This window comes from Oncorhynchus nerka, linkage group LG13 (assembly GCF_034236695.1).
Source record: "Oncorhynchus nerka isolate Pitt River linkage group LG13, Oner_Uvic_2.0, whole genome shotgun sequence".
NCBI classification, from domain to species: Eukaryota; Metazoa; Chordata; class Actinopteri; order Salmoniformes; family Salmonidae; genus Oncorhynchus; species Oncorhynchus nerka.
This window is the reverse complement of record NC_088408.1, coordinates 53,294,768-53,318,677: the sequence shown is the minus strand read 5'-3', so window position 1 is coordinate 53,318,677 and position 23,910 is coordinate 53,294,768. Positions and strand designations below refer to the sequence as shown.

General features: G+C 41.7%; 1 protein-coding gene across 4 annotated transcripts in view; it reads right to left on the bottom strand.

The window, feature by feature from the left end:
• Positions 1 to 23,910, bottom strand: part of mapkapk5 (MAPK activated protein kinase 5) — a 39,645-nt gene that overhangs the window by 10,232 nt on the left and 5,503 nt on the right. For all 4 annotated transcript variants that reach the window (XR_003865142.2, XM_029677341.2, XM_029677342.2 and 1 more), the window contains exon 2: positions 3,819 to 3,892. Coding sequence is in view for 3 of the 4 variants with exons in the window: in XM_029677341.2 (XP_029533201.1) it covers positions 3,819 to 3,892 (74 nt within the window). In the remaining variant the exon portion in view is untranslated. The remainder of the gene's footprint in view (positions 1 to 3,818; positions 3,893 to 23,910) is intronic.

The window sequence follows — 23,910 nt, the reverse complement described above, 5'->3', positions numbered from 1 at the left end:
TTTGGAAATGCACACACCTGTATATACAAAATGTTTCCACAGTTGACAGTGCATGTCAGAACAAAAACCAAGCTATGAGGACTGTCCGTAGAGCTCCGAGACAGGATTGTGTCGAGGCACAGATCTGGGGAAGGGTACAAAAAAATGTATACATCATTGAATGTCGCCAAAAAACTGTGGCCTCCGTCATTCTTAAATGGAAAAGGTTTGGAACCACCAAGACTCTTCCTAGAGCTGGCCTCCCAGTTCCTCTGGAGAGGGGAGAACCTTCCAGAAGGACAACCATCTCTGCAGCACTCCACCAATCAGGCCTTTATGGTACACTCCTCCGTTCATCTTTCTCTCGATCCTGACTGGTCTACCAGTCCACGCCACTGGAAAAACATCCCCACAGCTGCCACCACACTTCACCGTAGGGATGGTGTAAGGTTTCCTCGGATACTAGGACTCTCAGACCATGAGAAACAATACTCTGGTCTGATGAACCTAAGATTGAACTCCTTGGCCTGAATGCTAAGCATCACGTCTGGAGGAAAGATGGTGGCAGCATCATGCTGTAGGGATGTTTTTCAGCGGCAGGGACTGGGCGACTAATCAGGATCGAGGGAAAGATGAATGGAGCAAAGTACAGAGAGATCCTTAATGAAAACCTGCTCCAGAGCGCTCAGGATTTCAGACTCGGGCAAAAGTTCACCTTCCAACAGAACAACGACCCTAAGCATACAGCCAAGACAAAGCAGGAGTGGCATCGGGACAAGTCTCTGAATGTCCTTGAGTGGCCCAGCCAGAGCCCGGACTTGAAAGGCGATTTAACATCTCTGGAAAGACCTGGAAATAGCTGTGCAGCGACACTCCCCATCCAACCTGACAGAGCTTCAGAGGATATGCAGAGAAGAATGGGAGAAACTCCCCAAATACAAGTGTGCCAAGCTTGTAGCATCATACCAAAGAAGACTCAAGGCTGTAATCGCTTCCAAGGTGCTTCAGCAAAGTACTGAGGAAAGAGTCAGTACTTATGTAAATGTCATAGGTGATTTTTTTATACATTTGCAAAAATGTCTAAAAACCTGTTTTTGCTTCGTAATTTATTTATTTATTTAACTTTTATTTAACCAGGAAGGGCTCATTGATATTAAAATCTATTTTTCAAGAGCGCCCTGGCCAAGATAGGCAGCACCAAGTCATTTAAAAAAATTACAGACAGACAACATGAAAAACTACAAGTAATCTAGTAAAAACCATTGAATTCACAAAAGTATAAAACTGCAAATTAAAAACATTGACAGGTCAGGGAATCAGCCTCAAAATCCTTCATCAGTGATTTAAAAACACCAATCGGGACAAGTTCTTCCAGTTTAAAAGTATTTTGTAAGGTGTTCCAAGACGATGGCGCAGAGTACATAAAAGCCCTTTCACCAAATTCAGTTCGGACATTTGGAACAGTTAGCAGGATAAAGTACAGCGAACAAAGAGAGTACCCACCACATTTCTGAACAATAAAAATGCAAATAAAAAGGTAGTAAACCCAAAATGGCTTTGTAAATAAAAGTATACCAGTGACTGAGCCTACAAGTGACTAGAGAAGGCCAGCCAACCCTGGTATACAAAGTGCAGTGGTGCGTAAGGATTTTGCAGTTTAAAATAAATCTCAAAGTGCCATGGTAAAGAGTGTCAATTGATCTCAAACACTGAGCGGAAGCATTCATATATAAAATATCCCCATAGTCTAGTAAAGGCATAAATGTAGCTGATTCTAGCCTCCTTCTGGCTTCAAGCGAAAAACAGGCCTTATTCCTAAAATAACATCCCAATTTCAGCTTCAATTCTTTTGTAAGTTGTTGAATATGCAATTTAAAAGACGCCGTCATCAATTAAAATTCAAAAGATATTTATATGCGGTTACAACCTCAATCTCCTTGCCCTGACAGGTAGTAATAGGTGAAAGGTTCAGAGGTCTATTTCTTGCATTAGAAAACACCATTAGTTTAGTCAGTATTGAGGATAAGCTTCAATTGACACAAGGTATGTTGAACAGTATAAAATGCAGTTTGCATGTTCTGGAAAGCTTTTGTAAGAGACGAGGCACAACAGTAAATAACAGTATCATGAGCATAAAAATGAAGATGTGCATTTTGGACATTTTTGTCTAAATCATTTATATAAATAGTGAATAAGAGAGGACCAAGTACAGAGCCTTGGGGCACACCATTCAAGACAGACAATTTAACAGCCATAAGCCCATCAAATTGAGTGCACTGAGTTCTATCAGACAGATAGTTAGCAAACAACGGCATGCTCCGAAAGACCTACACTCGACAATCTCTGCCTTAGTATAGCATGATCAACTGTATCAAAAGCCTTAGAGATCAATAAAAAGTGAGACACAGTGCTGTTTTTGTCAAGGGCTTCAGTGAGATCATTTAAAACCTTCATGGCTGCTGTAATTGTGCTATGCTTCTTCCTGAAGCCCGAATGGTACATTGGTAAAATAGAGTTAGCAAATAAAAACTATTTCAGCTGTTCACTTACAAGGGTTTCAAGTATTTTCACCAGGGGTGACAGCTTTGAGATTGGCCTATAATTATTTAAAAGAGTTGGATCTCCCCCTTTTAAAAGTGGTAGGACAAATGCTGATTTCCAGATCTTTGGAATGTCATTACATTCCAGGGTTAGATTGAACAGAGATGTAAGTGGTTCAGCTATGAAATCAGCTGTCAGATTAAAAAGCAGGGATCCAAAAGATCAGGACCTACAGGCTTTCTCTGATCTAAGGATTTCAGGGCTTTATGTACCTCCTGCACTGAGAATGGCAAAAAGCTAAAAGTTTGACCAGCTCTCACTGGTTCATCCACACAAGTTTGTACAGAGACAGAGGACACTGAATCAAACAGCCTACCAGATGATACAAAGTGCTCATTGAAACAATTCAGCATTTCAGTTGTCATATTTAGCAACAGAGTCCTTCAAAACACATAACGGTAATTCATTAACATTACTGTTACCAGACAGACTTAATATTATGTGGTATTTGTGCGTAGATTGAGGGGGAAAAAACAATTTAATCATTTTTAGAATACGGCTGTAATGTAACAAAATGTAGAAAAAGTCAAGGCGTAAGAATACTTTCCGAATGCACTGTGCATAATGCCGACATTTGATGATGTACAAGCTGCCAAAAGCACGCAAAAGCAGGCGTACCTGCGGGGGGGGGGCTCCTGATTGACCATGAGCCTATTGCGGATGACATACTTATCATCATCTGTGGAGAAACATATGAGGCAATCCGAGACCATGATGCTAAAGTGATAGAAAGTCAGAGAGGTCCGCTTCCATTGCCACATCCTGTCTGCAGAGGGCCTCAGACCTCTTTAAATCAGCACAACAGTTTATCTGTGCCAACATTATTGCAAAAGGGTTTTCTAATGATTAATTAGCCTTTTAAAATGATAAACTTGGATTAGGGGTGGCAGGGTAGCCTAGTGGTTAGAGCGTTGGACTAGTAACTGAAAGGTTGCCAGTTCAAATCCCCGAGCTGACAAGGTACAAATATGTCGTTCTGCCCCTGAACAGGCAGTTAACCCACTGTTCCTAGGCTGTCATTGATAACTGACTTGCCTAGCTAAATAAAGGTAAAAAAAATCAAATTAGCTAACACAACGTGCCATTGGATCACAGGAGTGATGGTTGATGATAATGGGCCTCGGTACGCCTCTAGATATTTAAAAAAAATAAAGGTTAAAAAACTCCTACATTGCACAAATTAGTTAGTATCCCTGGGCAAACTAGACAAAATAGGGCAAACTCAGAAGAATGCTCACCTAACAGGTCCACTGATCCCTGCCCCGAGCTTCTGTGTCCAGTTAATGTTGTACTCTTCCAAGATGGAGGTCTCCTAAGAGAGGAAGAGGAGGAAAAACACAAGAGACAGATATTGGAAAAATGTCACACACTAAACAAGTGTAGGCAGCAGCATCCCTGTTCACAGTTAATATTGCCTAATCCCTCTTTTGCTAGGTCAAGCTCCTGTTGTGTTGACACTTGGACCGAATTGTAACGCATAACAATTACTCAAAGCTTTTATTGGACCAGAGATGACCTATCCCTTACCTCTGGGCTCTGCTTCCACCATTTCCATCCTATGACTAGCTAGAGCATATTTGACAAACAGCAAGGGAAGAGTTGTTTTTAAAAGCCTAAATGCTTAGGGTAAACTCAATTGCCACTTCAAGCATTTCCTTTTCAGTCTAGTGGACCATTCTGGCCCTTGAAGCTTTTGGTGTGCAGTCTGGCTCAAGCTGTGTTCCAATTCTCGGTGAAAGGCTATTCCAAAAACCCACCCTCTCTCCCATCCTTAGCACATTCTAACCCAGCTGTGTGAGCAGGGGCCACTTGGATAAGATATTATGGCTGACATGGATGTCCAATGACACACTAAGAGCAGGGGAGACTAGGCCAGGCAGCTGAGGGGTTGTCTGCGGATTATTAGAGGTCCACACTGGGAGGCTGGCTAGGTAACATTTAAGGCAAAGAGAGAGGAAAGGGGGTTCACACTTCAGAGGGCGGTACATAGCCTTTATACATTAAAGTGTTTCCAGCTAAAAGCATCTGGTAGACTAATTAGTCTATAATACCCTAGCCCAAATTTAGGAACCTTTTTTAATTATTTCAAAAATGGATTCCAAGTAGAGGAAAGCCAGACCAAAACATAGCATCTAAAATCTGGATTTCATATTTTCTTGTTCACTGCTCGGCAATGCAAACGGCGCCTCTCCAATCAGAACCTTCTACCTTGTCAGCTAGGGGATTTTAACTTGCAACCTTTCGGTTACTAGTCCACGCTCTAACCACTAGCCTACCCTGCCGCCCCGAGCTACACCAAACCCTGCCCCCAACACTCAAGGAGAGAGCAGTTGCTCGACCACTCTGCATGGTCAGATGGATGCATAATTGTTGGTGACATGCTGCTTTCCACAAGCATTCTATAATTACACTATTTCTTTGTGTATCTTACTGTCTGCAAACTACTGTTTGCTAGTTTGGCTTAGCAAGGTGTTGCTAAAATAATTTGTTAGCAGCTAATGCTAATCGCTAGTTAGCTAGCTTGTGTACTAAGAGTCAGAGCAAACTTAGTTATCTAATACCGCCTAGTACCAGTGCTAGTACCAGTGCTGACGTAGGCCTAGATAAGCATGTTTGTGTAACAGTATCGAATCAGATAGGAATAAGGATTGTAAAGAATTGCTATTATGCAGGAGACCAATCTACTGCTAAATACGTGGCTATTGCATTGTTATAACTGAGACAGCACATAGCAACGTATTTTCACAGTAAAGCCTGTGGGGTCCCCTACAGGATAGCTCCCACATTACACACATAATCTCCCTTTTAAACAAACACTGTGTGCCCGAAGAAGATTCTACGATGACGGACAGACAACTGAGCCAATGGCAGAAGACTACAGACTACAACCAGCTGAACCAATCCGGAGATCCGATCTTCCTAGAGTCAACCTACTTTCTGTGACGTATATAAGGGCTGTGCTGACTGTTTACGCGCTCTCTGCCTGCTGTTCCAACACGAACTAACGGAAGAGCCGTATTTACGTGTACCAGATATTCTCCCTCTGAAATAAACTGTCGCTTGTCGTACAATTTTAACACCTGGTCTGAATCGATCCTTAACCGGCTCACCCTTCTAATATCCTTTTATCAACAAAACATGGTAGCCAGAGGATGGTTGAATAACGGTCCGGTCGAAGTGAGTTGATTGGGTGTGAGAAGGAGAGTGACGGAAGGACGGTTCCAAAAAAGAGACGGGTGAAAGAAATTCGGGAGGACAATAATTCTGCTCAACTCGGGAAACTGATCTAAAAGGTGCACCATAAACAAGGTAAGCAAAACCTGTTAAATCAAACTTTGCATATTGTCGTATAGTCTGTCTAAATTCTGATCAGTATTTCCGAGTAAGTATGAATTCTTGTGTAAATTTATAATTTGCTGACGAGTCAAAGAACAGTAGAGTGAACATATGTGGTACAAACCGGCGACGGCCGGGTGATTAAATCATTGATGAGATATCAGTAAGGGGATAGCTGATTACTATTCATTAAATCTGGCGCCGAGGGGATAAATTGTAATTTTGTCCCGTGACCCGGTCAGCGCAGTCTGATAGCTTTCAATGATGAGGGATCACTTTTGAGGCCTGTTGTTCCGATAGGGGTTAAAGATAATTCTGATAGGGATCGAACATGTGTAATTATTAGTTTCGATAGGGGTCAGAGATCATTTTAATAGGGGTCGGACATGTGTATAATTCTGATATGGATCAGCACGATAGAGATCAGGGATAGATATCAGTAAGGGGATAGCAAATTGCTATTCATTAAACCTGGCTCCGAGGTTGTCCCGCGACTCGGTCGAAGTCCAGTCTGATAAGAGGTCCAATGATAAAGATAAGCTGATAGGGGTCAGAGAGATAACGTGTATTTGTAACTGTTCATATTAAAATGTAATGTGGTTGTAATCGTCTCCATTAAGATTGTTGATGGTTTGAGAGACAGAGAGAGAGAGAACTCAAGAAGGGTTATTGAATAAATCCGAAAATTCTGTGTTGTATGTAAACTTCCATGTTGTATGCATCTATAACTTCTGTGTAAAATGTATAATCAGGAACAAAATGACTAATGTATAATTGAAATAAGATCTGAATATAATATTTAATATTGCGACTATATAGTCGAATAGATCCCTTGGTTGCGCGCTCCACGAAAGCTATACCAACCCAATCGTTTTTCTCGAACTGAATATACAAGGAAAAGCTCTGAGATAAGGCAGAGTGTGAGCAATAGTGTCTCCTCGAATACATCGTTGTTATTAACTAACGACGGGCTAAGTATATTCTAATTATATTCAAGTAGTCTGGTAAAATTCCGATTAAGTTACGATTAATTTCCGATTGAATTAAATTGAATCACGATTAAAAATTCACAATGGCGACCCCCAATACTCCAAAGCTGAAGTTTAATGAGTTCCTAGAAAAAAAAAAATGGAATATAGATCAGGGGAAAGGGACAATGGAAGGATATAAAGAAAGTCTGGGAGGGAGTAAAGTTAAGATGGACGCAAGCAGGTTACCTAGGAGGGGGACTGCCAACCGGGGTCCAGTTGAAAACAATGGAATGTGGGTTAAGAGAGAAAGAGGCAGAAAATAACAAAATTCACGTATTTAAGAAAGAAGGGTCAGATACGAAGGGAGCGAGATTAATGAGAATCCTAATTGAGGGAAAACTTTGGGCGTTTAAATTAGTGCTATTTTCTGTTGTTCAGATGCCGGAGTAACAAATACAGATAACTGTAAATTGGGTCTATTTGCGGAGAATCTCAGTTCCATAGCATTGGTGGTTCAGTGGTGGAGTTCTCGCCTGCCACGTGGGAGGCCGGGGTTCGGTTCCCAGCTGAGGTGTAAAGAGTAGTTATATATGTCTGAGTTTTTGGTTTTAATTAAACTAATTGTTTTGCAGAGAAAGTTATAGTCACTAGTATTGGTATAAGATATAAACTGAACGTTCTAAATAGTTTGTTTGGTTCAAATTGAAAGACTAATTCATTCAACTTAATATAAGAACGGAGATTTTGATGCAAGGCGATGTCTGTTCACTAAATGATTTGTTGGGAATAATACATTGGGAAAAGAGTCGTAATTAAAAATGCTAATTCAAAGACGAGACAGTAACTTAAATCAAATTAATTCTGAATAATAACGGGGGAACAATTACGATAGATTTGTGTCCATCGAAATGTTTTTATAAGATTAGCGAATTGAGAGATGTTGATTGATGTTGTAAACTCTAATTCAGGATTCAACAGATGTGATAAATTAGGTTTGGTTTATCGAACCCGAAATACTGTTGTTGCAGACAGCCAACCATTATTTACAATGAGTTGAAAATCGTTGCGAAATGAGTCAAGATTGAGCGCTTGTTGATGACATCACTTGCGAGGTTTCCGTCGCCACGGAAATAATGTCTTGACTGGGGGTGACAGAGAAAATGGTTAGTGTCCTTTAGAGAAGGTGAGGGTGTTAATGTTGAGTCACTTTTCAGAAGATGACAAACATTTCGAAATACATTTTTAAAAAAGGAGTATGTAAATCGTCAGGAAAGATGCTAAAAACTAGCAGCTGATTCGCTGGGTGGGTATCATTGATTTGTGGCGTTTATTTGGACTGTAATTGTGCCGTGAGAGAGAGGGATTGGATGTCTGAGTCATAAAACATCGCGATGGTGGATTCTGATGGTTGTTGATTCTTGGTTTGATCGTTTGAATAGCACCAGTGAATTTGAGCACTGTTTCCATTATGTGGAACGGTGTCAGGGTATTAATGGTGAAAAGCAACCTCTATGGTAAAACATAATTGTACATGTTTCGGTAAACTAGCGAGGTTGAATTTGGTTATTTGAACATTTCCCTTGATACGTAGACATACGTAACAGGGGCAAGTTGTTTTTCCTTGAGGAACACGCAGATGGTGTTTTGTTTTATTGAGATGTAAATGTGAGTTGAAGGAGCCAAGGGAAAATACGTTATTTTTATTAAATATCTGGGATTAATAATCATGGGGAGAATGAGGCCATAAACGACCAAATTGGAAAGGCCTGGAAGTTTTGATTAATCATTAAGGTTTGCAAATATATACACATAAAACATTTGTTAGGACTATTTGTTTTGGTGCAAAGGTATTTTAAAGAGACACGCTCAAATATGGAACTTTATGAGTTTTTATTTTATGAGTTTTAAATTACACAAGTGAATTTGGATTTTAAGGATAAAGGGTTCTTTGATATGTCTAATGTAGTATAGAACTTGACTATAAAATGGTGGGTTGACTCATGGACCTTAACATGACTGTCTTCTAAGGTCTGATCAGCCTTGGGGGAGAGTCATTGGTATAATGAATGTGGTCATATTGAGATACTAGTTTTAAGGTAAATTCATTATAAAGGAGTTTAGGTTAGGAGGTTAGGATAGGAGATATATTAAGCCAATAGGGCAGGGAATTACATAGAAAAATAAGTTTCAGTTCTTAGGGGTGATAAATTACTGTAGATAAGGAATTCTGCACTCTGCAACATATATTAAATTCATGTTATTGTCAGATAGAATACTGAGGGTCCTTGAAGGAAGGATTTTGATATGATAAGCATTTGTTTTGATTTTTTTTTTGACCATTAGGGGTTTAAAAAAAAAATAATAGTATTAAAATTAACAGGTATATAGGACATCTGTGATGATTTAGGATTATTGTTAGGTTGATTAAGGAAATGTAAGGACTTTAGAGATTGACACTCATAGACATGATTTTAGATAAAGTCAAACAGTTAGAAGCTTAGTGGTATTTGAGAAATATGAGAGAAAGGGTTTAAATTGGTAAATATATATTTAAGAAAATATATAAGTAGCGCAGATAGTTCTTAAGTAGATAAGAAACTTGACAGGGAATTGGTACTGGATTGACGCCCAAGGGAGAATTGAACATGTGGAAAACTAAAAGGGGCTCCTTCATGATGATGTCAGACATAAGGATAATATACTAATCTTACCTAAGTCATTATTTAGAGTAGGTAAGGTTGATACCTGGGCAGAGTCAGGTATCAAAAGAGGGATGGGTAAATTGTGGTCTAGGATAGGATGGGGCTTATTGGATAAGAAACTAATAAAATAAAAAAATATGTAAGCTAACAATTGGGAATAGAAGTTAAAGATAAAATCAGATAAAACATATGAGAAATTGTTTGTTAACCAAGCCTGTATGTCCAGGATTTTATGCATTACAGGTGAACTACAGGTGAAGTCACTCAATCCAGTCCCCAGAGGCTTGGGGACCATAGAAGACCCCTGGTGACAGCTAGCTGAAAGAGCTACCCAGATTCATATCGCACGGCGGAAGGGTAAGACATTTTTTCACCGTCGGACAATAAACAGAGTTCGGGAGAAGAACTGGAATTAACAGAATTCCGGGGGCCAACTCTCGAATGAAGTAACCCTACCTGTCCTATCACCCCTGTTTTTGTTCATAGAAGTGAAGATGTGTCTGGCTCTGGCTAAGTGATGTGTATTTTGTTCCAAAATAAGCATAAGAAATCCCTAGATCTGGGTAGACAAGAAGTTAGAGTAGAGATTACATGATAACCGACTTCGGACAGTTCTAGGATTGGAGAAGAGGGTATCCTTATAGCATGGGGATCCCACAAGGGTGGATAGGTTTTCCATGATATGGGGAAACCTGGGAGCAATGTTGAACTTTGTAAAGGTGATGAAATCCTACTAACCATCAAAACTATTAAGCTCTCTGATGCAGGCACTCACACCCTCGGACTACAAAGGACGAGGACAGACATGATGGGTGTGTTTTCTATTAAGGTACTGCCAAGACCAGAGGTAGCCGGACACACTCCTCTACCACCACTGTGTTAAAAATACCATTCAGGTAATTAATGTTAGAGACTATTCGGCTATGGATCAATTAGAAACTGAGACTAGTTTTGATAGTAGGGACAATTTGTGGCTGTCTTATATGAGGTACATAGCTAAAACCCTGAGAAGAAAGGACTGTATTATTTGTAGTTATGCTAGACCTGTTCTGGCTACACACCCATTTGCAGTAGGAGAAGGAGAGGGGTGGTTGTGTATTCTGAGAAGTTTTTACCAGGTTAAGCCCAATTCAACCCTCTGTTCCTCTTTGAGCCTTGTGTTTCCTGCAGTGCCTCCTCATCGGGCCTCTTGGGGTGTTGAGGCATATGGGGGCAATTACGAGTGCATCACGGGTACAGGTAATGGCATTGATTATGGGAGATTGCCTGAAGCTGATTGCAGGAGTAACATAACCATTAATTCCACTTGGCCAGTTACAGGCCTAAACCAAACTAGTGGTCTGGCTGATGTATGTTGGATGAGTGGAGGAAAAAGAGTGCTGAGACCCATTCTTAGAGGAGAATGGCAAGGTACGTGTGGTCTGACCAGTTTGATAATTCCACTGACCATTGTTGATGTTGTTGCTGAACAGCTGCTGAGTTCTGTAACCAGGGGACCTGAAAACATTCCATCCCATGGGAGACATAGATGTAGTAGTGCTCCATGGAGAGGATGTAGTTGACATACACACTAACCTGTTGGGAGTGCCAGTGGGGATTCCTCATGAGTTTCAGGCCTTGGGTAGGAATGATGGACTCTGGCACTTACTACCTACTATGGGTCCAGCCATGGTGGATGCTAGACAGACTGCATGGATTAATTATATCTACTATAATCAACAGCGTTTTGTGAATTACTCCCGTGATGCACTCACTAGTATGTCTGAACAGCTTGAGGCCACATTTGGGGTTTCCAGACAGAATAGACTTGCCTTGAATATACTTCTTGCCAGTCAGGGGGACGTCTGCAAGATGTTCGGTAAACAATGTTGCACATATATTCCTAATAATACCAGTCCAGAAGTTTTTAAACTTCACAATCTAAGGCGGGCTTGATGCACTGTCTGCTAAGATGAGGTCCACGGGGGGGGGGTGGAGGAGTCTGTTCTCTTGGCCTGGTTTGGTAAGTGCACTGGTATGATGGTTACTGGATTTCTGACCCTAATTCTTGTATTATTTGTTATTGATGTGATGTGCTGCTTGCATCATACCGTGTTTTGAGAAGTCTGTTACAGATGTGGTGAGGGCTTCAGGCATATGCCTTTGCTTGATGCTCCAGTTGGCGATGCTGATACGGACGCATGCTTTCAGGGGAGGATGGGACTGACTGATGATGACACATGGTTTGGAGTTCCTGGGTGGCAAGGAGCCCACCTGGTACAGGATAGGAGTAGCTGAGAGGACCAGATGGTTTCTAATAATTCTTTACTCTGTTTTCCATGACCAAAGTTTTATCCTACATCTTACATGTCAATAACAATAAAGTTTTATCCTGTTTTTGATGAGTGACACCCTTGGGGGGAACAGAGGCATACAACAAGGGCATATATAACTTGTTATTAGTAATAAACTTTTTATTATTTTCATGAAATGCTATGACTGCTGAAATAAAGGATAATTGAGTGACACCCTAGCAGGAGTCAAAAGGGGGACCTAAATTTCACACTATTTTCTTTTGTTCTGTTTTTGAATGAGCTGTTCTCTTTTGACATGAAGGTAGTTTAAACTTTGTAACTGTTATATGATTCATTGCTGAGTTTTTGTTCACACCCTTGGGGTTATTTTACATTATAGCCATTACCATATATATGATTGAATATTATCTGCTGTTGCCTTGTGTGGATGTATGTATGTGTTATGCTACCTAGCTGATTTGAAACATTGTTAAAAGTATCAGGGCCATGGAACTTTCTCATGCTGGAAAAATACAGAAGGAAGGGCACATTCAGAGCGTGGGGTTGCGAGAACAAGCGGTCTTTTTGGTTAGATAACAGGAGCCAGGTGCGAGATAACGGTATGGAGCATGAGACCCATCTCAGTTTTTGCAGCAATTTTAGGAGGGGGATCCAGTTGCTTTTATTGATTAAGCTTCTCCATTGTATGTCGTGTCCCATCTGGGATGGGAAGAGGGGGAAATTATTTTTCTTTGTGGGCCATTTCCGGATAGACATACCTAGTTTAGGATATTTTTCCTTTTTGGATTATGTCTTCGTTTTTGCTTGGAGTAATGTATCTGGACTATATCACATCTCTTAGGAGATGTGAAGAGAGGGTATCACAACTTTTCCTGCTGGAAAAAGCTGGCTAATGTGGACAATAATTTTTACTTTTATTTTGAGCTGTTCTCCGCTCTGTTAAATGAGGGTTGTAAGTTCCTAGGTGGCTGGTAGCCAACTTAGTACATAGTGGGATTGAATGGAGAACATGATGGTAATACATAAATATCTATTTCTGTTTAATACCGTGCCTTATTTCATAGTCCTTTTGGGAGAAGTTTCTCTTTGTGTCTGGACCTAGTTAGGTTGTGTCACGTCTCTGGTGAGACGTGAAGAGAGGGTTTTGTAAAGAATTGCTATTATGCAGGAGACCAATCTACTGCTAAATGCGTGGCTATTGCATTGTTATAACTGAGACAGCACATAGCAACGTATTTTCACAGTAAAGCCTGTGGGGTCCCCTACAGGATAGCTCCCACATTACACACATAATCTCCCTTTTAAACAAACACTGTGTGCCCGAAGAAGATTCTACGATGACGGACAGACAACTGAGCCAATGGCAGAAGACTACAGACTACAACCAGCTGAACCAATCCGGAGATCCGATCTTCCTAGAGTCAACCTACTTTCTGTGACGTATATAAGGGCTGTGCTGACTGTTTACGCGCTCTCTGCCTGCTGTTCCAACACGAACTAACGGAAGAGCCGTATTTACGTGTACCAGATATTCTCCCTCTGAAATAAACTGTCGCTTGTCGTACAATTTTAACACCTGGTCTGAATCGATCCTTAACCGGCTCACCCTTCTAATATCCTTTTATCAACAGGATGAATATATTGGCTAGCTATCTACATGAAGTATGCAAACATGTAATGTAACACCTAATTAGGGTCACCTGGAAACACTGACGAAAATGTTGGTTCCTATTCTGTCATTTTTATCCAAGATGGCGTAGCAGTCAGACGCCTTTGTCCTCGTCTTGTCCCGTCCCGTGTATATCTTTTTATATTTTTCTTAACCTCAACATACTCTCCTGCAATTCGCCTCACCCAATGTGGTATGGATCTGCTATTTTCTTTACTTTTGAACCGGAACCCCCAACAGAAGCTAGCCAGCTAACTATCTACTAGCTAGTAGTCAGCTAGCGGTCATCAGCTAACCTTTAGCCCGGACAACTCTTGCCAGTCTGCACAGTGCGACTCAAACCAGAGCAAATCGGACTTGTTTTTCTCCATATCTCCGGATTCCTACCGCAAGCTCTGAACCTTTTCACCTGGATCATCGCAGCTAGGTAGATGCTATCAGAGTGGCCACTCCTGGCTAACGTCTCTTTCCCGAAGCAAGAACCAATTAGCCTGGAGCTAGCCTTTGCTAGGCCCATCTCCCGGCTAGCCGAAGAGGTCCACCAGCCACTCCTTGGGATACAATACCTATTTTGCCAATTGGCCTGGACCCCCTTCACTGCCGACACAGCCCCGCCGATGCATCACGTCTGGACTACAGACGTAATCTGCCCGAGGGGGGTTTTCAACTGGCCCCTCCATCATGACGTCCCCTGAATGCCCATCTGCTAGCCGCGGCTCGCTAGCTGTCTAGAGCATATCGGACTGTTAGCTGAAGAGGCCCATCGGCCAAATTCTTTGGCCACTATACCTATTTTGTCAATTAGCCTGGACCCTTTTACCACACGGAGCCCTGCTGATCCATCACGACTACTCTGCCGACGTAACAGCACGAGGGGGCTACAACAGACTTCTTCCGTCGCGACGTCCCTCTAAGGACCTTCTGCTAGCTTGCTAGCCCCGTCCCGCTAGCTGTCTGAATCGCTGTGTCTCCAGCTACTCACTGGACCCCTATGATCACTCGGCTACGCATGCCTCTCCCTAATGTCAATATGCCTTGACCATTACGGTTTTGGCTAGTGATTATTGCCTTATTTCACTGTAGAGCCTCTAGCCCTGCACAATACGCCTTAGCTAACCCTTTAGTTCCAAACGTGGTGACCTCACCTGGTTTACATTATGTTTCTAGAGACAATATCTCTCTCATCGTCACTCAATGCACAGGTTTACCTCCACTGTATTCACCTCCTACCATACCTTTGTGTATACATTATGCCTTGAATCTATTCTACCATGCACAGAAACCTGCTCCGTTTACTCTCTGTTCCGAATGTACTAGACGACCAGTTCTTATATCCTTTAGCTGTACCCTTATCCTACTTCTCCTCTGTTCCTCTGGTGGTGTAGAGGTTAATCAAGGCCCTTCAGTGGCTAGCTCCACTCCCATTCCCCAGGAGCTCTCATTTGTTGACTTTTGTAACCATAAAAGCCTTGGTTTCATGCATGTTAACATTAGAAGCCTCCTCCCTAATTGTGTTTCATTCACTGCTTTAGCACGCTCTGCCAACCCGGATGTCCTTTTCCGTGTCTGAATCCTGGCTTAGGAAGACCAAAAACCCTGAGATTTCCATCCCTAACTATAACATTTTCCGACAAGATAGAACTGCCAAAGGGGGCGGAGTTGCAATCTACTGCAGAGATAACCTGCAGAGTTCTGTCTTAGTATCCAGGTCTGTGCCCAAACAATTTGAGCTTCTTTTAAAAATCCACCTTTCCAGAAACAAGTCTCTCACCGCTGCCGCTTGCTATAGACCACCTTCTGCCCCCAGCTGTGCCCTGGACACCATTTGTGAATTGATTGCCCCCCATCTATCTTCAGAGCTCGTGCTGTTATGTGACCTAAACTGAGACATGCTTAACACCCCGGCCATCCTACAATCTAAGCTTGATGCCCTCAATCTCACAGAAATTATCAATGCACCTACCAGGTACAACCCCAAATCTATAAACACGGGCACCCTCATAGATATCTTCCTAACCAACCTGCCCTCTAAATACACCTCTGCTGACCTCAACCAGGATCTCAGCGATCACTGCCTCATTGCCTGCATCCGTAATGGTTATGCGGTCAAAAGACCACCCCTCATCACTGTCAAACGCTCCCTAAAACATTTCAGCGAGCAGGCCTTTCTAATCGACCTGGTCCGGGTATCCTGGAAGGAAATTGACCTCATTCCGTCAGTAGAGGTTGCCTGGTAATTCTTTAAAAGTGCTTTCCTTACCATCTTGAATAAGCATGCCCCATTCCAAAAATGTTTGACAGAAGTTAGGAACCAATATACACAGGCAGTTAGGAAAGCTAAGGCTAGCTTTTTTAAACAGAAATTTGCATCCTGCAGGAAACTCAAAAAAGTTCTGGGACACTAAAGTCCATGGAGAATAATTGCACCTCATCCCAGCTACCCACTGCTCTGAGGCTAGGACACACTGTTACAACTGACAAATCTACTATAATTGAGAATTTCAATAAGCATTTATCTACGGCTGGCCATGCTTTCCACCTGGCTACCCCTACCCCGGTCAACTGCCCAGCACCCTCCACAGCAACCCGCCCAAGCCCCCACCATTTCTCCTTCACTCATATCCAGATAGCTGATGTTCTGAAAGAGCTGCAAAATCTGGACCCCCTACAAATCAGCCGGGCTCGCCAATCTGGACAATCTTTCTAAAAAATTATCTGCAGAAATGGTTGCAACCCCTATTACTAGCCTGTTCAACCTCTTAGATTCCCAAAGATTGGAAAGCTGCCGTGGTCATCCCCCTCTTCAAAGGGGGAGACACTCTAGACCCAAACTGCTGCAGAACTATATCTATCCTACCCTGCATCTCTAAGGTCTTCGAAAGCCAAGTAAACAAACAGATTACTGACCATTTTGAATCACATCGTACCTTCTCCGCTATGCAATCTGGTTTCCGAGCTGGTCATGGGTGCACCTCAGCCACGCTCAAGGTCCTAAACGATATCTTAACCGCCATCGATAAGAGACATTACTGTGCAGCTGTATTCATCGACCTAGCCAAGGCTTTCAAGTCTTTCAATCACCACATTCTTATTGGCAGACTCAACAGCCTTGGTTTCTCAAATGATTGCCTCGCCTGGTTCACCAACTACTTCTCTGATAAAGCGCAGTGTGTCAAAGGGCCTGTTGTCCGGACCTCTGGCAGTCTCTATGGGGGTGCCACAGGGTTCAATTCTTGGGCCGACTCTCTTTTCTGTATACATCAATGATGTCGCTCTTGCTGCTGGTGATTCTCTAATCCACCTCTACGCAGACGACACCATTCTGTATACTTCTGGCCCTTCTTTGGACACTGTGTTAACTAACCTCCAGACGAGCTTCAATGCCATTACAACTCTCCTTCCGTGGCCTCCAACTGCTCTTAAACGCAAGTAAAACTAAATGTATGCTATTCAACCGTTCATTGCCCGCACATCCAGCATCACTACTCTGGAAGGCTCTGACTTAGAATACGTGGATAACTACAAATACCTAGGTGTCTGGCTAGACTGTAAACTCTCCTTCCAGACTCACATTAACCTCTTCAATCTATGGGTGCGCTATGTCATTATTGGATAAAAAGACGTGCCCGTTTTAAGCGCGATATTTTGTGACGAAAAGATGCTCGACTATGCATGGAATTGACAGCCTTGGAAAGACAAAACTCTGACGTCTCCAAAACTGCAAAGATATTATCTGTGCGTGCCCCAGAACTAATGCTACAGGCGAAACCAAGATGCAACTTCTAACAGGAAATGAACAGGATTTTTGATGCTGTGTTTACTAACGTCTCCTTATATGGCTGTGAATATGCTGGGAACGAGCTTATGCGCTCTGCCGTTCATCCAAGATGTCTGCAGCATTGTGGCGTATTTGTAGGCATATCATTGGAAGATTGGCCATAAGAGACTACATTTACCAGGTGTCCGCCCGGTGTCCTGCGTCGAAATTGGTGCGCAATCTCCAGCTGCAACCATTCTTCCATGTGATTGAGAGGAGAGGAGACTTCCAGGACCGATATATCATCGAAGAAATATGTGAAAAACACCTTGAGGATTGATTCTAAACGTTTACCATGTTTCAGTCGATATTATGCAGTTAATTTGGAAAAAAGTTTGGCGTTTGGATAACTGAATTTTCGGGTTTTTTTGGTAGCCAAATGTGACGCACCAAACGGACCGATTTCTCCTGCACAAAAAATATTTCAGGAAAAACTGAACATTTGCTATCTAACTGAGAGTCTCCTCATTGAAAACATCCGAAGTTCTTCAAAGGTAAATTATTTATTGAATGTTTTTGTGAAAATATGGCCTGCTAATGCTAACGCTAAATGCTAGTTTGCTATGGTAGAGAAGCATATTTTTGAAAATCTGAGATGACAGTGTTGTTAACAAAAGGCTAAGCTTGAGAGCAAATAGATTCATTTCATTTCATTTGCGATTTTCATGAATAGTTAACGTTGCGTTATGGTAATGAGCTTGAGGCTGTAGTCAGGATACCGGATCCGGGATGGCTCGACGCAAGAAGTTAACCTCTTGCCTCTACTTGGGACGCTTGCGTCCCAACTAGAGCTCTGGAAATGCAAATGCGCTACGCTAAATGCTAATAGTATTAGTTAAAACTCAAAAATTCATTAAAATACACATGCAGGGTATCAAATTAAAGCTACACTCGTTGTGAATCCAGGCAACAAGTCAGATTTTTAAAATGCTTTTCGGCGACAGCATGAGAAGCTATTATCTGATAGCATGCACCAATACACTACAACAGAAAAGCACAGCAGGGGACGTAAACAAAATAATTAGCATTTCGGCGTTACACAAACCGCACAATAAAATAGAAAACAGTCATTACCTTTCACCATCTTCTTTGTTGTCACTCCTAGATGTCCCATAAACACTATTGGGTCTTTATTTCGATTAAATCGGGCCATATAAAGCCAAGATATCGTTATATGTAGACTGTGTGATAAACAAAAAAAACAGCGATTTCACAAGGTAACGTCATTTTTTTAAATTCAAAAAGTAGACGATAAACTTTCACAAAACACTTCGAAATACGTTTGTAATGCTACTTTAGGTATTAGTAAACGTTAATAAGCGATAAAAATCATCCATAGGCGATGTCAAAATCATTAGCTGTCGTCTTGGAAAAAATTTCACAAGAGAGCTCTTCCGGAATGATCTGGGCGGAGACCGGAGGTAAGTGGTGCCCCTGTTTCGGTTCAACCAAGAATCAAAGAGGATTCAATTCACAAGACTCTAGACAACATGGGGATGCTGTGGGAGTTGAATGCTCGGTCTTATCTAATTCGGCTCACTGTTAACAATTGCTGGAAGTGGCGCAAGGATATTTATTTCCATTTTCTGTGATCAGGTTTTCCTGCGCTTTCCGATGTAACGCACGTTATGTAATAGCCACAGTCGTGATTTAACCAGTTTTAAAAACGTCCGAGGGTTTCCTATCCACACATTCTAACCATATGAACGTACTATATTCCTGGCATGAGTAGCAGGGCGCTGAAATGTTGCGCGATTTTTAACAAAATGTTCAAAAAAGTAGAGGGTAGGAGCAACTAGTTAAGCATCTCCAATCAAAAATTTCATCTAGAACCGGCTTCCTATTTCACAACAAAGCTTCCTTCACTCATGCTGCCAAACATACCCTTGTAAAACTGACTATCCTACCGATCCTTGACTTCGGCGATGTCATCTATAAAATAGCCTCCAACATTCTATTCGGTAAACTGGATGTAGTCTATCACAGTGCCATCCGTTTTGTCACCAAAGCCCCATATACTACCCACCACTGTGACCTGTACGCTCTCGTTGGCTGGCCCTCGCTTCATATTTGTCGCCAAACCCACTGGCTACAGGTTATCTACAAGTCTCTGCTAGGTAAAGCCCCACCCTATCTCAGCACGCTGGTCACCATAGCAGCACACGCTCCAGCAGGTATATCTCACTGGTCACCCCTAAAGCCAATTCCTCCTTTGTTTGCCTTTCCTTCCAGTTCTCTGCTGCCACTGACTGGAACGAACTGCAAAAATCACTGAAGCTGGAGATTCCCATCTCCCTCACTAGCTTTAAGAACCAGCTGTCAGAGCAGCTCACAGATCACTGCACCTGTTCATAGCCTATCTGTATACAGCCCATCTATCTACCTCATCCCCATACTGTATTTATTTATTTAGCTCCTTTTGCACCACAGTATCTCTACTTGCACATCTACAATTCCAGTGTTTAATTGCCATATTGTAATTACTTAGCCACCATGGCCTATTTATTGCCTTAACTCCCTTATTTGACCTAATTTGCACTCACTGTATATAGACGGTTTTCTTTTTTTTCTACTGTATGACTATGTTTTGTTCATTTCATATGCAACTCTGTGTTGTTGTATGTGTCGAACTGCTATGCTTTATCTTGGCCAGGTCGCAGTTGTAAATGAGAACTTGTTCTCAACTAGCTTACCTGATTAAATAAAGGTGAAATAAAAAAAATAAAAAAAATCCTACCCTACCTTTCTAAGGTCTTCGAAAGCCAAGTTAAACAGATCACCGACCATTTCGAATCCCACCGTAACTTCTCCGCTATGCAATCTGGTTTCCGAGCTGGTCATGGGTGCACCTCAGCCACGCTCAAGGTCCTAAATGATATCAGAACCGACATCGATAAAAGACAATACTGTGCAGCTGAATTCATTGACCTGGCTAAAGCTTTCAACTCTGTCAATCACCACATTCTTATCGACAGCCTTGTGTTCTCAAATGACTGCCTCACCAACTACTTCTCAGACAGAGTTCAGTGTGTCAAATCGGAGGGCCTGTTGTCCGGACCTCTGGCAGTCTCTATGGGGGTGCCACAGGGCTTAATCCTCAGGCTGATTCTTTTCTCTGTATACATCAACTATGTCGCTCTTGCTGCTGGTGATTCTCTGATCCACCTCTACGCAGGCGACACCATTCTGTATACTTCTGGCCCTTCTTCGGACACTGTGCTAAATTACCTCCAGACGAGCTTCAATGACATACAACTCCCCTTCCGTGGCCTCCAACTGCTCTTAAATGCAAGTAAAACTAAATGCATGCTTTTCAACCGATCGCTGCCCACACCTGCCAGCCCATCCACCATCACTACTCTGGACAGTTCTGACTTAGAATATGTGGACAACTACAAATACCTAGGTGTCTGGTTAGACTGTAAACTCTCCTTCCAGACTCACATTAAGCATCTCCAATCCAAAATTAAATCTAGAATCGGCTTCCTATTTCGCAACAAAGCATCCTTCACTCATGCTGCCAAACATACCCTAGTAAAACTGACTATCCTACCGATCCTTGACTTTGGCGATGTCATTTACAAAATAGCCTCCAACACTCTTCTCAGCAAATTGGATGCAGTCGATCACAGTGCCATCCGTTTTGTCACCAAAGCCCCATATACTACCCACCACTGTGAATGTATGCTCTCGTTGGCTGGCCCTCGCTTCATATTCGTCGCCAAACACCACTGGCTCCAGGTCATCTATAAGTCGTTGCTAGGTAAAGCCCCGCCTTATCTCAGCTCACTGATCATCATAGCAGCACACACCCGTAGCGCGCGCTCCAGGAGGTATATTTCACTGGTCGTCCCCAAAGCCAATTCTTCTTTTGGCCGCCTTTCCTTCCAGTTTTCTGCTGCTAATGACTGGAACAAACTCATATCTCCCTCACTAACTTTAAGCGACAGTTGTCACTGCACCTGTACATAGCCCAACTACCTCATCCCCATACTGTTATTTATATTGCTCCTTTGCACCCCAATATCTCTAGTTGCACATGTATCTTCTGCACATCTATCACTCCAGTGTTTAATTGCTATATTGTAATTATCCCTTATCCTACCTAATTTGCACACACTGTATACAAACGTTCTATTGTATTATTGACTATGTTTGTTTATTCCATGTGTAACTCTGTGTTGCACTGCTTTGCTTTATCTTGGCCAGGTCGCAGTTGTAAATGAGAACTTGTTCTCAACTAGCCTACCTGGTTAACCTGTTGATCCTACCCCCTACTTTTTCGAACATTCTGTTAAAGATTGCGCCGTTCTGTTAATTTCAGCGCCCTGCTACTCATGCCAGGAATATAGTATATGCATATGATTAGTATGTGTGGATAGAAAACACTCAGACGTTTCTAAAACTGGTTAAATCACGGCTGTGATAACAGAACTATAACAGAACGTGCGTTTCATCGAAAAGCGCAGGAAAATCTGATCACTGAAAATGGGAAAATATATCAATGCGCCACTTGAATGTATTGTTGAATAGAAACCACATTAAATGGGGCCGAGGTTGCAATACCTACAGCTTCCACACGATGTCAACAGTCTTGTCATTTGCCTGGGCTTTGTTTCTTGGGCAAACGAACAAGAGACAGCCCATTTCTTCCGGTCTCCGACCGGATATTTTGGTTGAGATTTACCCGGACATTATTTCAGGACGTACAGCTATAGAATATACATCGCCTCGTGATCAATTTGATCGATTATTAACGTTTACTAATACCTAAAGTTGCATTACAAAAATATTTCGAAGTGTTTTGTGAAAGTTTATCGTCGACTTTTTTAATTTTAAAAAATGACGTTGCGTTATAAAACGCTGTTTTTTTTCATAGATCGATATCTAGGCTATATATGGACCGATTTAATCGAAAAAAAGACACAATAGTGATGTTTATGGGACATCTAGGAGTGCCAACAAAGAAGATTGTCAAAGGTAATGAATGTTTTATATTTTATTTGTGCGTTTTGTGTAGCGCCGACTATGCTAATCATTTTGTTTACGTCCCCTGCGGGTCTTTTGGGGTGTTGCATGCTATCAGATAATAGCTTCTCATGCTTTCGCCGAAAAGCATTTTAAAAATCTGACTTGTTGGCTGGATTCACAACGAGTGTAGCTTTAATTCAGTACCCTGCATGTGTGATTTAATGAACGTTTGAGTTTTAACGAGTGCTATTAGCATTTAGCATAGCGCATTTGCATTTCCAGATGTCTAGATGGGACGCCTGCGTGTCGGGGGGACGCAAGAGGTTAAATAAAGATTAAATATATATTTTTTAATTTAATTCCTCACTGCTGCCCGTTATAATCCAACTACAGAATTATATTATATTCAATGATTCCAACAGTTCAATTAACTGATAATTTTAACTAATAATATGTACAGTGTGGAAATTATAATAAAAGTGCAGCAAATGCAGAAATAGATAAAAACGGTTTTGTTTGGAGTTGGACTGAACAGTATAAATGGAAAAAAACACATCGAAATCCCTTATAATTTATGTGTTGCCACCTTAGGGTCATGAACTACTCCGAAGGCATATTTAGAACTTTTTTTTTTTTTTTTTTTTTAACATTTAAAAAAAACATTAAAAAAAACATTAAACTTGATTATATTTGTGACGCTTGACACGCTTAAAGTCCCGCCTTTCCCATCTCATTGGTTTTTACCAATGTGGGTGATTGAAAGATGAACTGACGTCCACACTCCAGTCCAGTTGGTAGCGGTAATGTACCTTAAAGTTGGTTGCCAACCTCCATATAAAAGTCCAAAGAAGAAGCCTGAGGGAGGAGAGATTACTAGAAACAAACTCGGTTTAACCTTTTATCTGTGGATTCATTGTCGGAATCGCATGCATGTTGATTTTGTCCATCCACACCAGACGTGATCAGGATGCACAGGTTGAAATCCGTTTTGTTACCAAAGCCCCATATGCTACCCACCATTGCAACCTGTATGCTCTCATTGGCTGGCCCTCGCTACATATTCGTCGCCAAACCCACTGGATCCAGGTCATCTATAAGTCTTTGCTAGGTAAAGCCCCGCCTTATCTCAGATCATAGCAACACCCACCCGTAGCATGCGCTCCAGCAGGTATATTTCACTGGTCATCCTCAAAGCCAACACTTCCTTTGGCCGCCTTTCCTTCCAGTTCTCTGCTGCCAATGATTTGAAAGAATTGCAAAAATCACTGAAGCTAGAGTCTTGTATCTCCATCTCTAACTTTAAGCATCAGCTGTCAGAGTAGGGCACTGTACCTGTACTAGAGGTCGACTGATTATGATTTTTCAACACCGATACCGATTATTGGAGGACCAAAAAAGCTGATACCGATTACTCTGCCGTTTATCTTATTTTTATTTGTAATAATGACAATTACAACTATACTGAATTAACACTTATTTTAACTTAATATAATACATCAATAAAATCAATTTAGCCTCAAGTAAATAATGAAACGTTCAATTTGGTTTAAATAATGCAAAAACAAAGTGT